This window comes from Equus caballus, chromosome 17 (assembly GCF_041296265.1).
Source record: "Equus caballus isolate H_3958 breed thoroughbred chromosome 17, TB-T2T, whole genome shotgun sequence".
Lineage (NCBI taxonomy): Eukaryota > Metazoa > Chordata > Mammalia > Perissodactyla > Equidae > Equus > Equus caballus.
The window spans coordinates 89,954,702-89,969,185 of NC_091700.1; the positions used below are offsets into that span (position 1 = coordinate 89,954,702).

A 14,484-nucleotide genomic window follows, 5' to 3' on the forward strand; every position below is an offset into this window, starting at 1 on the left:
CCTCACGGAGAGCAGGCTTTCCCCAAGCCTGATGATGCTCAGGTAGTCAGAGAACAATTGTTCTTCTTCTTAATGTCTTTCAAATTAAGGGGCCTTTAATTTTTAATGTTTACATCTGTCTTGGAGGCAGTTAGTTATCTGAGACTTAGGTGGCACAGCGGGAAACGGTTTTAGAGACTGCAAAAATTAATGTAACTCTGCAAGGTAATTTCTCCACAAAGAGAACAATTCAATTTTTGATCAAGAAGAGCTGAAAACTCCATGTACCATGTGGGACTTCATGATTTAAGAGAGAAAAAAGGGAGATGTGTTAGTACTGAAATTTGTTGAGTAAAACTTCTTAAATGTATTTTCTCCTTGAAGAAAATAGAAAAGTCATCTTAAGTAGTAACTTCCTTAATTTTTTCTGTGACTAAAAAGACCCTGTGCATAGCAGAATGATGATTTTCTGAAGGATGGTTTCGGGTGGAAGTGTCTGACTCAGGGAGAGAGGCTGGCCGGGCCCTGCGCTGTGGCCGGGCCTGGAGAGCGAGCCACAGCCTTGGGGCCTGGGTGCCCGGCAGAGAGGAACTGTCAGCTCAGCGAAGTCTGCCTCGGAGAGACACAGCCTCCGTCTGTCACCTCAGTGGAAAATGAAACCGATGCTCAGAACAGGCTGAGGGGACGCCCAGTTGAGTCCCAGCTGGGAGGGCAGAGGCCCAGTGTGTGGCTGGGGGCCCGGAGCTGGCTGGCCAGGGTGGAGGGGGCTGCCGATGGCGCGCCTAGTCTTGTGGGGTTTGGGAGAGGAGAATGGCATGATGTGCGGTTTTTTAGAAATCTTGCTTTCTACTTCTGATTACTTTTTTAAAAGTGAACAAGAAAATGTTGGTTTCTGCTCTTGTAAAAATTGTTATATTTGTTCCTTGGGATTATTTAACATTTATGCTGCATCAGTGTCATGAAATTCCCATCCACGATGAGAACATGGCCTCATTTAGGGGGACCCAGAATATAGGTCAGATGCATGCCAAGGGCCTGTGTTGCTGGACCGAGGTACTAAGGTCCTGAGGTACTACTGGGTTGCTGGGTGTGGAGCCCGTGTCCTTCAGGGTATTTTACATCCTGGTGGCGGGTTTCCTGCTGGAGGCTTAGCTGCTCCCAGGCCGTCAGCAGCCCGGAGCTGCCTTCAGGGTGCTCGTGGGCTCTGGTGAATTTGTACTTTGGCCTGACCCCTACCAGCGGGAGTCCTTCCTGCCCATCCTGTTTCCTCCTACCCCCAGCAGGGCAGCCAGGAGTGGCCAAGGCCCCTGCACAGAGGAGCAGACCCTGGCGAACCTGGGGGCTGGCGGTTCTTATTTGGGAGGGCCGTTTTTCCTCCCGGAGAAAAGGCTCACAGTGGGAACAGGCCCCCCACTCTGATAAACGCAGCACCATGAAAATACATCCTATACAGACACTGAAGCTTCAGATCCTAAAGAGCAGCCACTTCAGTGCGGACAGCACCTGCCCGACGAGGCCTTTGAAGTAGGCATCGCATAGGTCCACATTGTCCTCAAAGACCACGGGCTGGAATTCAAGGGAAAAGGCCCTTCTAGCCTCTGGCTCATAGCAGAGGGGTGGGGACACAGGCCAGGGCACCGAACCCGCCGTCTCCAGCATTTCTCCTCTTTGCCACTTGCCTGCATGGCCAGTTAGTGCTGACCCGTTGTTCATTTTCATGCCTGAGCAAGAACCTCCTGGAAGTCAAATGACTGTCTCTTCCTCACTCCAACCCCTCCCCGCTCATTTTAAAGCTGAACATAAATTTGGGAAAGCAAAACTTAGTTAAAATCTGGAGAAATCAGTAGAATGAAAACAGTAGCAACGTTGTGGGAGCTCAGTGGTCGTCCCCCATCACGCCAGGAAGTCCCGGCCGAGCAGCCGCACGTCTTTTGAGTGCTCATCCCCTTGGGAAGGAAGTGTGCCAGCAGGTTAGGGCGTTTCTCCTGTTAGTTAGCACCTGTTCTCATTCTTTTTTTTTTTTTCCCCAACATTATATTCAGTAACATTTTTTTTTAAGATTTTATTTTTCCTTTTTCTCCCCAAAGCCCCCTGGTACATAGTTGTGTATTTTTAGTTGTGGGTCCTTCTAGTTGTGGCATGTGGGACGCCACCTCAGCGTGGACTGATGAGCGGTGCCATGTCCGCGCCCAGGATCCGAACCGGCGAAACCCTGGGCTGTTGAAGTGGAGCGCACGAACTTAACCACTCGGCCACGGGGCCGGTCCCCACCTGTTTTGATTCTTGTATTTTTTTTTTTTTTGACACTAAACTAAGTGTACCATTAATTCTCAGAGAACGTTTCTACGACCTGAAACCATGAGAGAGGCTGGGAGGGCTGCCTGTTGAGAGTCATCCAGCAGAAACACTTTTGGCTTTGGGGATGCTGGCTGCAGCCCCAGGTGCACCCCGTGCGAGGGCCAGCGGGCACGCGACAGCAGAAATTCCCTTGGACCAGTGACTTTCAGGACGGACAAGGACGGGAGAGGGGAAGGTGGCGAGTCACGGCCCTCCACGAGGATGTCCCTGTGCACTCAGTCCCCTCTGCTGGGCCACCAAGTGCTCTACCCGTGCTCCAGGGCCCGCCAGCCTGTCTCTTCATTTCCAGAAACGAATGACGAGATTGCTCCCTCCTGGTCTAGTTAATGATTCTTACCCCTCCCCCCTTTTTTTAATTCAAGGTGAAATTGGTGCATTGTAAAGCTGGAGACACAGTTGGGGAAGGAGATCTGCTCGTGGAACTGGAATGAAGTATTTATAGCCTTTCAGTCATCACCCAATTTAATTAGCCATTTGTATTATGATTCTCTCACACGCAATTTACTCAAGCCTTTTGCAGGAACACCCCTGTGCGGCAGATTTTACATGGTCATATTTATTCCACATATAGTCAGAAACCAACGTTCTGCCAAAAAATCACCAATGGAAATTTTTATTGATATAAATACTTGTACATATGATTTGTACTTCTGCTGTGAGATTTCCTAATGTCAAAATTAAATCAATAAAACTGAGCATTTGTCTAAATATTAGTTTGCCCTTTTTTTGAATGAAGACAATGTACATAAGAGGCTATGAGCTGTGCCAGTAGACTTTAAATACTAGTGTTTCATTGTGGTCCTTGAGAAAAATTTATATAAATCCCAGTTCTTTGCCTTCGGTTTCACTAAATTAGCATTTGCCACTTTATAATCTCATCACCTGCTTCCTCCGGGTTGAGGACCTCACCCCGCCTGTGGTTGTCCATAACTTCCTAAAGCCCACATGGCACAGATGATGATTCTGGCGACCCCTCCTGCGTGGCTCACCCTCCCGGGTGAGTGCTGGATCCCCGGAGGCATCACCTTAGGGAGCGCTGACTCACGGTCCCCCCTTCCCCATCCCACAGGCTCTGCTCGGGGCTCCCTCACCCCAACTGTAGCGGGTGGGGCTGCCACAAGCTCCTCAGCTGATACCCATCCTCGCCTTTTTGTGTTTCTGTGAAGCAAGTTTCCAATTAAGAAAAAAGGGCTAAAAATAATGATCACGTTTTTGTGCCCGATGCAGTTAGCGAGCACAGTCTACCATTAAGTTGGAGAGTAAGCTCTCTCGACAGAGAACAGGGGTCCTGAGGCGCAGCAGCTGCATTTTCATTTGGTTTTGAAATTCTTGGAATACATTTCATACTCGGCGGATAAGGAGGGAGAGGCAGAGTCGTGCACTGATTTGAATCCACGCTGACAGATTATCAGATGGAGGTGGTAGTAATTGGTACTTCGTGCGTTGCTAAAATTATTTTAAGTGCTGTTTGTATTTGGAAGCTAAGCTTTCTGTCAGGCCTGAAGAACAAATTACTAATGTGCTGGGTCCTCTCTGAAAGGCCCACCCCCAAATGCCGCTCCCTTGGGGAGGCAGCGCTGGGACCTTGCCGCTGGGCTCCAGGCTTGGGTGGGCTTCCATCTGACATCAGGGTGTTCAGCTACCGTCTGCCAGCAAGTGGGTGCTTGTTATTTTGCTGGATTAGAAGGAAAAGAACCTTCTACCAAATAAGTAGACCCAAAAAAGGGCCAACAATAGCACTAACAAACACTTTTATATTTGATTCCCCAAAGCATCTAGTTTAAGTTTAAATCATCTTTAAGAATCGTTTTTAATAAGCTTGATCTGGAAATTGTGAAGAACGATGTTATATATACTCCAAAACTACTCCAAAATACGGCATGTTTTTCTTGAGTTTCTTTTATTACATTGAGACATTCAAAATGAGCTTAAAATTTTTTTTCTTAGTGCTACAGGTCAGAATCAGTACAGTAGGGCTGCCAAAATCTAGCTGCAACACATGGTCTTTACGATCATTTTAAATGTTATCTTCAGATTAAAGCAAAGCACAAAGAAGAAAAAAAGAAAAGGATGAGAACATATGAGTTCCTGAAATGTCAGTTAGGGAAACAAAATCCTAATTTTTCTTACCCAGCACATCCAAGCTCACGGCGCTCTTTAGGCCGCAAGGAACGGGGCGGGCCGAGGGGGATGTCAGGGCGCGGTCTTGTGAGATGGCTTGGGAACTGCTGCATTGAGAGAGGGACTGTTCCTTTCCCCACAGACTGCGTTTGACAAACACTTGGTTCAAAGGGCATGACTGCCCCCCACACTCGGCGAGTGCGGACCGCGCCGAGGCCATCTTACGGTCCTCTGCCCTCCGCCCATGAGCGTCCGGGAACTTCTCATCTGTTCTCCCGGGGATTATAGCGAAGCCCGTGCTGCCCCTGAGAGTCGTAATTGTCGTGGTACGGGAGGTGCAGCCACTCGGGCGGGAAGGTGGCCGTGCTGTACACGAAGCACTGCACGGTCCTGTCGGCAGCGGGCGTCTCCCTGGGGGCGCCGCGTGTGCCCTCCCACTCGAGGACCGCGATCGGCAGCGGGGTGCGCTGGTACATGTCTGGGCAGCCTTCGAACTCATCGAGGAAGCGCAGCATCTGCTCGTCCACGGCGTAGATCTCCCCGACCACGCGGTGGCCCTGCCCCGGGACGTTGAGCAGACGCGGGACGTTGTGTTCTCCAGCGATCACCAAGGGGTACGGCTCCGCCGTGCGGCCCCGGCCCTGGAAGGCGGCGCGGCCGTGGGTGCCGCCCAGCAGCACTTTGTGGTTGGGCTGGCCTCTCTTCAGGGTCCCGTACACGAACACGTGGGTCATGCCGGCCGGGGATGCTGCAGAGGAGAAAGGACGCAGACTAGGTCGGTGGTCTAGAGTCAGAACCCGGCGGGGGCTTCGGTCTCAGCAGGGGTTGGAAACTGGGAAGGACCAGAGGGTACACGGTTCAGGCTGCGTGGGTGAGCAGCTGCTCCCAACGCCCAGTGCCACCCAGAGCCCACCACTCCTGACCGCCTGCTGGGCTCTGAGGCTCCAGGGAACACCACCCGCCCAGACTGGATAGTCAGTATTCTGGGAGAAGGCACTCATTTTAAGAACTTATCAGATGGAGACAGCCTGTCCTGGGATCGAGCCCTGCAGAACTGCTGTTTTTTAGAGCAGTTAGTTTTCAACCTTTTTTTTAAAGGGACTTGAAAAATTACACAATAAATGTTATAGGAAAGAGAAATAATGACAAGCAAGTATGTCTCTCTCTATACACACTGTGTGTGTGTGTGTGTGTGTAAAATAGTCACCTGTAATCGGCTACAAGAGAGAACTCAGTAAATTGACATTCTGGTCCTGGCAGTATAACCCAGCCAGACTTGAACAGTCGCACCTTTCGGTGTCCTTTTTCAAGGTCCTGGAGGGTAATGCCGCTTCCCTGTGACTCACCGTGACTCAGCGCGGCGACCTTGGCTCCGATGTGAAGGTAAATATTTACCACTCGCCTGGGTCCCGGCCACAGATTGTTACATAATCCACAAAAGTGATTTGTGTAAGAGTGACTCAGACACAAAAGGGAATGAAAGTTAAACGGGGGTGGCCCTGCTCGCGCCCGGCGTGTCGCTGCCCCGTCCCCACCGCCGCGAGACCCGCGGCAAAGGACCGGCGCGCCCACCTGCCAGCGGCAGCGCACGACCGACCGGCCAGGAATGCGCGGAAGCGACGCCCCCTGGACACCGGGGTGTGCCCAGAGAGCGCTGTCCCCAAGCGCGTGGCCAAGTGGCCCTTGAGGAAGTCACACAACTCGCAGGACTTCCACTCTCTTCTCAGCAACCCACGGCCACTCTGGGGTCTCGCCCTTGAGCCCCTTTTCAGGGCCTCGGGGTGGCGGGCGGCCCCCACGGCCCAACACAGCTCGTCCCCCTGCGCCCCCCGCGGCCCGGGTCTCGGGCACCGCTCTGTGCAATGTCGAGACTCCCATGGGTTTCGGGCAAACGGCACTCGGAGAGGCCTGGCCGTGGGGGAACGCAAGGCTGGCTGGGCACACGCACTCTGAGCACGTGACAGCCGACCCGAGCAGGACCGGGAACGACGGGAGCTCTAGTTCCGGGGACTCTCACAACAGGGGAAGGTCAAGTGAGAGTGCGGGGCTGGAAGGGGCGGCGCGCCTCGGTCGGGACAGGGATCTGGAAGAGCCTGGAAGGGCAGGCGCGGAGGGAAGCGGAACCGGAAGAGGAGCCGCAGGCCCTGCAGTGACGCGCAGGACTGCTGCTGGCGCGGGGGGGACCCGAGAGGGCGTCAGGACGCGCCCGGAGCCTCCTCACAGTGACAGGGACGCAGGGACCGTCTCCAGGAAGCCCAGGGCCCAGAGGATGGCAGTGGGTTGGACAGGCTGTGTGGCAGCCTGGAGAGCAGCGCTGGGCAGGAGCCACCCAACGGCTCTCCCACACTCGCATCCTGTCTTCCAGCACCTTCTGTCTGCACCGCCTCCAGGTCCTCCAGGGGCCAGACTTCTCACCCGCCTCCCCTCTGCCACCCTCGCTTGCCCGAGGTCTGTCCCCTAACGGGCCCGCTACTCTGTTCCCTCCAGCCTGTCCCCGGCCCTGCCCGCCCCCGGGCTGCTCTGGACGGTGCGTGTCTTGCTCACGGCCACACGGGGAGGGCTGGAAGGGAGCTCGGGAACCGTGGGCCAGCAGCCGGGTCTCAGGGTGGAGCCCTGCTCTCCTCCCTGCGCCCAGGCATTTCCCCCCTTTGATCACATTTTCGAAGTAACACGTGTCCCTGAGGAAAAAGTGGAATAATCTTACAAGAAAAACGAAATTCCTACCCCTTGCCACTCCCTTGAGGCGACACTTTCAGCCTTTTAACTGTTGCATTTGGTCTTCATCTCCATATTCTTGGTTACTTATTCTGCTATTGCTTCATGTTTTAAATTGTTTGCCTTCTTACCCTAAAAGCAGGTGAGCATAGTGGTTTAAAGCAGACTTTAGAACCAATTTGCCTGGGTTGAAATCCTGGCTAGACACTTATTAACGGTGTGACTTTAGGCAAACCACTTAACCTCTTTGTGCCTCGGCTTCCTCAACTATAAAAGTAATAACAGCACCCTGCCTGGAGGACCACTGCGATGGCTGCCTGAATTCCCACCAGCCGGTGCTGCAGCGCGGGAGACCTGCTTTAAATGTTCGCTGCGCTTCCTTTCGCTCCTGAAGCCCACGGCGGCTCCCACCCACGCGCCCCAAACAACTCACACTCTCGGCCCCACGTTCCTCCAGCAGACTCATCTCACGATTTCTGGTCAATCCATATTCAGTTCAGCATTAGAACTCAGTAACGCTGTTCCCAGATAAGGCACATAGTGTACTATGATTAATTTCCTTTCTTGGACGACTTTTTGTTTTTCTTGGAATTAAAATTTACTTCACTTTTTTTCTTGCTCTTTGCTCAAGTTTCTCTGACAGTGATGGCCCTCACATTTTTTGCAAGCGCTGTAGGAATCCTTGGCCTTGACCATCATGGGTTCTGTTTTTCCCTGGAGCCATCGCTCCCGGGGCCCATCCTGCTCCAGCCTGGGGCCTCGGGACGGCTGCCATCCGGGACGTCCCCTCCCACTTCCCTGAGCCTCATCCTGTGCCAGAGCCCAGGGGTCCCTGGGTCCCATGGCCCCTTCTTGGTTGACTCCCTTGCTTTACTGAAGCTTATTCTTTTCCGCCCTGGATTAACAATACAGAATATTCTAGAAATAATTCCCTTCAGAACTCTAAAGGCATTTCTTCTTGGTTTTCTAATTCCAGAAGTTCTTGCTGAGCAGTCGGGTTCCACTGGGACCCACAATCCTTGTACAGGTCTCTAGCTTTTCTCTCCGGAGGCTCTTAAGGTCTTCCCTTTCATCCTTGGATTCTGAGAGTCTGTGATGATGTACTTTCACGTCGGTTTTTTTCATGTGCTATGCCAGCAATTTCCATTTGGAAACTCATTGTCTTGGATCATGGGGAATTTTCTTCCTTCTCCTTACTTCTTGTTTGTTTTCTGGATTTCCTAATACTCAAGATGTTGCATTTCCTGGATTACTCTTCCAATTTTTTTTCTCCTTTTTTCCAGGTATTTTCCTTTATATTCTACTTTATCTTCCAATTCTATTAATTTTAAAAAAATTTTTGCCATCACACTTATTCCCAAGATCTTTTTCTTGTTCTCTCATTTTGTTAGCATCCTGTCCTTTCATGGCACAAGACCATCTCTCATCTTCGGGGGGACATTGTCATGGCTTTGGGTTTCCTTTAAGTTTTCATCTTCCCTGCACTGCCTCTCTTTCTCCTCAATTCCCCTTTTCTCTGTTTTGGCATGTTTCTTTAAGAGGTTTCCTTCACACGTAGGGCCTCCTGGCTGGTCTTCCATGTTGAAAAGTGAGATGCCATATAGGAAACTGAAGCTCGAGTGAGGGGAGGGGGCCTGACGGTCAGCAAGGCCTCGTCGTGGGGCTCTGGGGACAGGATTGGGGGCTGCAGGTGTGCAGCCTTCCCCCAACCCCGTTTTCAGGGTACCCCTCAGCCAGGCTCAGGTAGGCCCCAGGCTAGGCCTCCCTGGACAGTACCTCGTGGCCCCTGCTGGCAGAGGAGCCTGGGGGTCTCTGCTCTGGGTCCTGACTTTCCCCCCTCCCCCTTTTCTGCCTCTACGGCACCCCAGGAGCTGAGTTGCCCTGGCGGCCCACGGCACCACTGGGCGAGCTTCCCACCAAGCAGGGGCTTAGGTTCCAGGTTTCTGCAGGCTGCTACGTCAGCTACCATTCATTTCTGTTTCCGATCTTCCAGAACCTTGCTGCCCTCCCTCATCTTGTCTTTTGCGGTCAGGAGTGACATCTAGGGAGGAAGGAGGCGTAAAGGAGCGTGTTCCCCGGCACCTTCTCCCGCGGTGCCGCCCACTGCACCACCAGCCCTTTCACAGGGCCCTCGGCCCCTCGGCCCTCCAGAGGCTTGATGGGAAACAGAAGCGGCGGTTCAGGAGCTGCTTGCTTAGACGGCTGGTGAGAAGAGTTTGTTGGGGTACAGTGGACTCGAGTACATGGTTTAGGCCACCACGGGAAAGCCAGTGAGGCAGCAGTCGTGGGCACCAGAGAGGCCTGGCGGTGGCTCAAGGAGCCAGGCAGGGGCTGGGGGACTCGCCTCCGCCAGGGAAGAGCGGAAGGGGGAGCAGAGGGCTGCGCAGCCAGAGGCCCACGCCGAGCGCGGGGATGCACAAGGAAGGGGACACGCCCCGCCCTCTGGGAAGGTCACGGGGAGACAGACTCGTCAACAGGCGGCTTCAAACGTGGAGCGAGGACGGAGCGGCACCCCGGGCACAATGCAGGGACTGCCTCAGGAGGGGCGGCGGCGGGACCTGCATGCACGGCTGCCGGGCCTTTCCTTAAACTACGAGGACATGTCGTCTCTCCGGGATGGGGAGAGGTGGCACCAGGGGTGAGGACTTGCAAAACGGAAGAAGTTTAGAACCATCCTACTGGAAAAAGCCTAGCGCTGGAGTCAGCTGTCAGGTGCCGGCTCAGAGCAGGCTCTCCGCGAAGGATGCTGTTTTCCTGATTCAGCTGCAAAGCAAGGAAAGGAATCCTACATCCAAGAGTGACAGCGGCTTAGGGAGCCAGGAAGGAGGGCAAGAAGTCTGGTCAGAGAGACTCGTGGAGGATGGTGTTCCTGAGGGGGCTGACTAAATCCCAGCGATGACCCGGTTCCAGGGCATTGGCGCCCAGCAGCAGCTTTGGGTCCTCTGGGGGGCCTGTGCACACCTCTGCTGAGCACCACCTGAGTGCCCTGGGCCCTGTGCTGAGTGCCATGTGTCACCTCAGCTTCTCGAATCCTTGACACTCTGTGGTGGTGTTATCACCACTTAACAGATGAGGAAACCAAGGTGGCCTCGATGAGGGCTCCAGGCAGAGCTCACGTGAGGCAGCACCAGGAACTGGACCCCGGGGGGGGGGACTCCGAAAGCCTCAGGGCTCTGCTCTTCAGACGGACCCCAGGGCCGAGGGGCGAGCCGTCAAGCACAGCCTGGGACACAGGCTCAGCAGTGGCAGCGACAGGGTGCACAGGGCTCTGCCCCCATCATGCTCTTTTTTCCCCACTTGTTTATTTTGGATTTTAAGAAATTATGGTAAAATACACAAAACATGAAATTTACCATCTTAACCATTTCAGTTCAGTAGTGGTAAGTACGTTCACATTGTTGTGCAACCATCACCACTATCCGTCTCCAGAACTCTCTTCATCTTGTGAAACTGGAACTCTGTACCTATTGGCAGTAACCACCCACCCCCTCAGCCCAATCCCCGTCTTGCTCGCCCCTGGCAACCACATGCTACTTTCTGTCTCTATGAGTCTGACTACTTGAGGTACTGCATGTAAGTGAAATTATACAGTATTTGTCTTTTAGTGTCTGGCTTATTCCACTTCGCATAATGTCAAGATTCATCTGTGTTATAGCATATGTTAGAATTTCCTTCCTAAATTACTTAAGGCTGAATAATATTCCATCACATGCATATACCACATTTTGTTCATCCATCAATGGACAATCAGTCAATGGACTGAATCAGTGAATGGCTTGCTTCCCCTGCTTGGCTACTGTGAATAATGCTGCCATAAACGCTGCTGTACAGCTATCTCTTCAAGCCTCTGCTTTTAATAATTTTGGATACACACCCAGAAACGGGATTGCTAGATCATATGGTAATTCTATGTTTAATTTTTTTGAGGAACTTCTATACTGTTTTCTATAGTGGCTGCACCATTTTACATTCCCACTAACAGTGCACAAGGGTCCCAATTTCTCCATATCCTTGTCAGCACCAGTTATTGTCTATGTTTTGGTTTTGTTTTGTTTTGTTATTCCTTTTCAAGATTGCTTTGTTTATTTGGGGTCCCTTGAAATTCCATGAATCTCCAGATGGATTTTTCTATTTCTGCAAAAAAGTGCTGTTGAGAATTTTGATAAGACCCGCACTGAATCTGCGGATCGCTTTGGGTAGCAGTGACCTCTTAACAATATGAAGTCTTCCAATCGATGAACAGGTGTCTCTCCATTTATTTAATTTCTTTCAGCAATGTTTTGAAGTTTTCAGTGTAGAAGTCTTTCACTTACTTGATTAAGTTTATTCCTAAGTATTTTATTCTTTTTCATGTTATAAGTGGAAGTGTTTTAATTTTCAGATTGTTTATTGTTAATGTATAGAAATGCAACTGTTTTTCTTTTTTGAGGAAGATTGGCCCTAAGCTAATATCCGTGTCCATCTTCTACTTTTTATATGTGGGACACCTGCCACAGAATGGCTTGGTAACAGGTACATAGGTCCACACCCAGGGAACCAAACCAGGAATCCAAACCAGGGAACCCTGGGCCGCAGAAGCAGAGCATGTGAATTTAACTGCTAGGCTATTGGGCTGGCCCCAGAAATGCAACTGATTTTCGTGCACTGATTTTGTATCCTGAAACTTTGCTGAATTCATTTATTAGTTCTAACAATTTTCTTGTGGAAATGTTAGGGTTTTCTACATATAAGATCGTGTGAACGGAGAAAATTTTACTTCTGCCTTTCCAATCTGGATGTCTTTTACTAGTTTTTCTTGCCTGATTGTTCCAAGCAGGACTTCTAGTACTATGTTGAATGGAAGAGGTGAAAGCAAACATCCTTATCTTGTTCCTGACCTTAGAGGAAAAGCTTTGTCTTTCACTGAGTATGACATTAGCAGGGGGCTTTTCATATATAGCTTCCATTATGTTGAGGTAGTTTCCAGTGTTTTTAGCATCAAATGGTGTTGAATCTTGTCAAATGTTTTGTCTGTATCAATTGAGATGATCATCCAGTTTTTCCCCTTCATTCTATTTATTAATGTTATGTATTACACTGACTGATTTTCCTATGTTGAACCATCCTTGCATTCCAGGAATAAATCCCACTTGGTCACAGTAGATAATCCTTTCAATGTGCTGTTGAATTTTGTTTGCTAGTATTTTGTTTAGGATTTTTGCATCAATCTTCATCAGGGATATGAGTCTGTAGTTTTCTCATAGTGTCTTTGTCTGGCTTTGGTGTCAGGGTAGTGCTGGTCTCATTGAATGAGTTTGGAAGTGTTCCCTCCTCTTCAACTTCCGGGAAGAATGTGAGGAGGATCAGTGCTGATTCTCTTGACACCGCCGGTAGAACTCACCAGTGAAGCCATCTGGTTCTGGGCTTTTCTTTGTTGGGAGGTTTTTGATTACTGAGCCAATCTACTTATTGGTTATAGGTCTGTTCAGCTTTTCTATTTCATCATGGTTCAGTCTTAGTAGGTTGTGTGTTTCTAGGAATTCATCCATTTCATTTAGGTTATCCAATTTGTTGGCATACAATTGTTCATAGTGTTCTCTGATAATCCTTTTTATTTCTGTAAAATGGGTTGTAACGTCCCTTTTCATTTCCAATTTTAGTTATTTTATCTTCTCTTTTTTCTTAATCTAGCTGAAAGTCTGTCAACTTTGTTGATATTTTCAAAGAACCAACTCTTGGTTTCATTGATTTTCTCTATTGTTCATCTCTGCTCTAATCTTTATCATTTTCTTCCTTCTGCTAGCTTTGGGTTTAATTTGTTTTTCCCCTTTGAGTTCCTTGTCTCCCTATACTCTTGTTCCTTGTCTGTCATTCTCAGCCGATTTCCAAGAGCTGCTGTGGGGGTCACAGCCCACAGAACATGTGAAACGTCTATTACATTGGCCAGATCCTCTCAGAACTGCAGCCAGGGCTAACTCAGAGTATGCCTGTGATTCATTGAGGCCTGGAGACACTGGTATCCTCCTAACACACGGTGCCCCTGGGCCAGGCTAGGAAGGGTGGCACTGCCACCGCAGAAGGGCATGCTACCTTCTGAGGCTCATATGTTACTACGTCTTTAACCTCGTCCCCTTCCTGCCATGTAGTTTCTTCCATGACACTGGGTTACGTTCAGAGTCTTGGATAAAATGCAAGAGCTTGGTTTAATAAATAATGGATAGAAACACCTCTAGGTGAGCCATTTGGGCTTTTCCAGAGCAAACTAAAGAGTGCCCTTTAGGAGTGGCTCCACCTCTGCTTTATTGTGAAGTAGACCCTCCCAGGTAGGCCTGTTCTGGGACACTGACGGTCAGGTCAGGCCAGCCCCTGCAGGGAACATCATCAGGCAGGACGGCCTCAGCATTCTGTAGCTGGACATTTAAGGACACAATGCATGATAAGTGTAAAGAAATGCACTGTGGCACAATGACAGGCCTGAATCGAACTCTCACCCCTACCACTTGGCAGCTGTGGGTCTTTGGGAAAGTTATTAAAACCCTCTGAGCTTCTATTCCTGCTTTTTAAAATGAGGTTCATCCAATCTCCCTAAGAGCTAATCTCTGCTGACTGCCGACTGGGTGCCAGGCCTCAGCACCCAGTGAATGTTAATTCTCTCTCCTCCCCTTGATGCTGCTCCCTCCTAAGTCCTCCACCCCAACTCCTTCCTTGTCAAGATCCTATAAAAACACCTGCTAGCTTATATTCTTCTCAATAAAGCCCCTTAAAAAAATAAGACAAAAAGGAACACTCTACCTAATAGATAGAAGAGGGAATCGAGCCATATCAAGTGTTGGTTGTGGCCTAAATGATTTTCAGAGACAAGAAGAATACCTGGGAAGGTGCTATTAGAGAGACACGATCGTGGTTAGGTCGCACGATGTTAATTCCAACTCTGGAGAAAATCAGTTCCGTAACTGTTTTCTGCAGAAGATGATGGCCTATTTCCATAAAAGAAACACTAGCAATAAAAATTAAACTTCTTTTCTAGGAAATAATGTAGCTTGCTAGAATGACTAAATTATAATTTTCTCTATGTTATCTATTGAATTGTATCCTTTATAATATTGGTTTGAGAATACCTCTTCTGTAATAAACAAAGAAAATTATTATTCTGCATTCTGGCTCCTTTCACAAGAAAAACATCATTACCTTCTGATTGTGTTTTGAACAACAAACACAGATCCTTCAGGAAGAAACTCATGCCTGTGGGGATTGAGAAAGGATCAGAGTTAAGCACTCAAACAAGCAATTAATTCCCATTAGAGGATTAAGTCCTCCTGCTCACTTTGAATC

General features: G+C 49.8%; 2 protein-coding genes and 1 long non-coding RNA gene across 47 annotated transcripts in view; 2 read left to right on the forward strand and 1 right to left on the reverse strand.

The window, feature by feature from the left end:
* Positions 1-3,045, forward strand: part of PCCA (propionyl-CoA carboxylase subunit alpha) — a 416,667-nt gene extending 413,622 nt beyond the window's left edge. For all 8 annotated transcript variants that reach the window (XR_011428069.1, XM_023621782.2, XM_070240419.1 and 5 more), the window contains one exon: positions 2,700-3,045. Coding sequence is in view for 7 of the 8 variants with exons in the window: in XM_023621782.2 (XP_023477550.1) it covers positions 2,700-2,768 (69 nt within the window). In the remaining variant the exon portion in view is untranslated. The remainder of the gene's footprint in view (positions 1-2,699) is intronic.
* A 1,173-nt stretch (positions 3,046-4,218) lies between these two features.
* Positions 4,219-14,484, reverse strand: part of GGACT (gamma-glutamylamine cyclotransferase) — a 47,520-nt gene continuing 37,254 nt past the window's right edge. For 14 of the 38 annotated variants that reach the window (XM_023621786.2, XM_023621793.2, XM_070240432.1 and 11 more), the window contains one exon: positions 4,219-5,206. In XM_023621786.2, the coding sequence (XP_023477554.1) occupies positions 4,722-5,206 (485 nt within the window). In that variant the 3' untranslated portion in view covers positions 4,219-4,721. Of the gene's footprint in view, positions 5,291-7,182; positions 7,341-7,606; positions 7,809-14,340; positions 14,395-14,484 lie in introns of those variants that run through there. The other 24 variants (XM_070240451.1, XM_023621785.2, XM_070240425.1 and 21 more) reach the window with 6 other exon arrangements.
* LOC138918563 (uncharacterized) overlaps positions 5,770-14,484 on the forward strand; it is a 41,619-nt gene continuing 32,904 nt past the window's right edge. Inside the window, exon 1 of the long non-coding RNA XR_011428073.1 lies at positions 5,770-5,841. This is a non-coding gene — a long non-coding RNA (uncharacterized lncRNA). The remainder of the gene's footprint in view (positions 5,842-14,484) is intronic.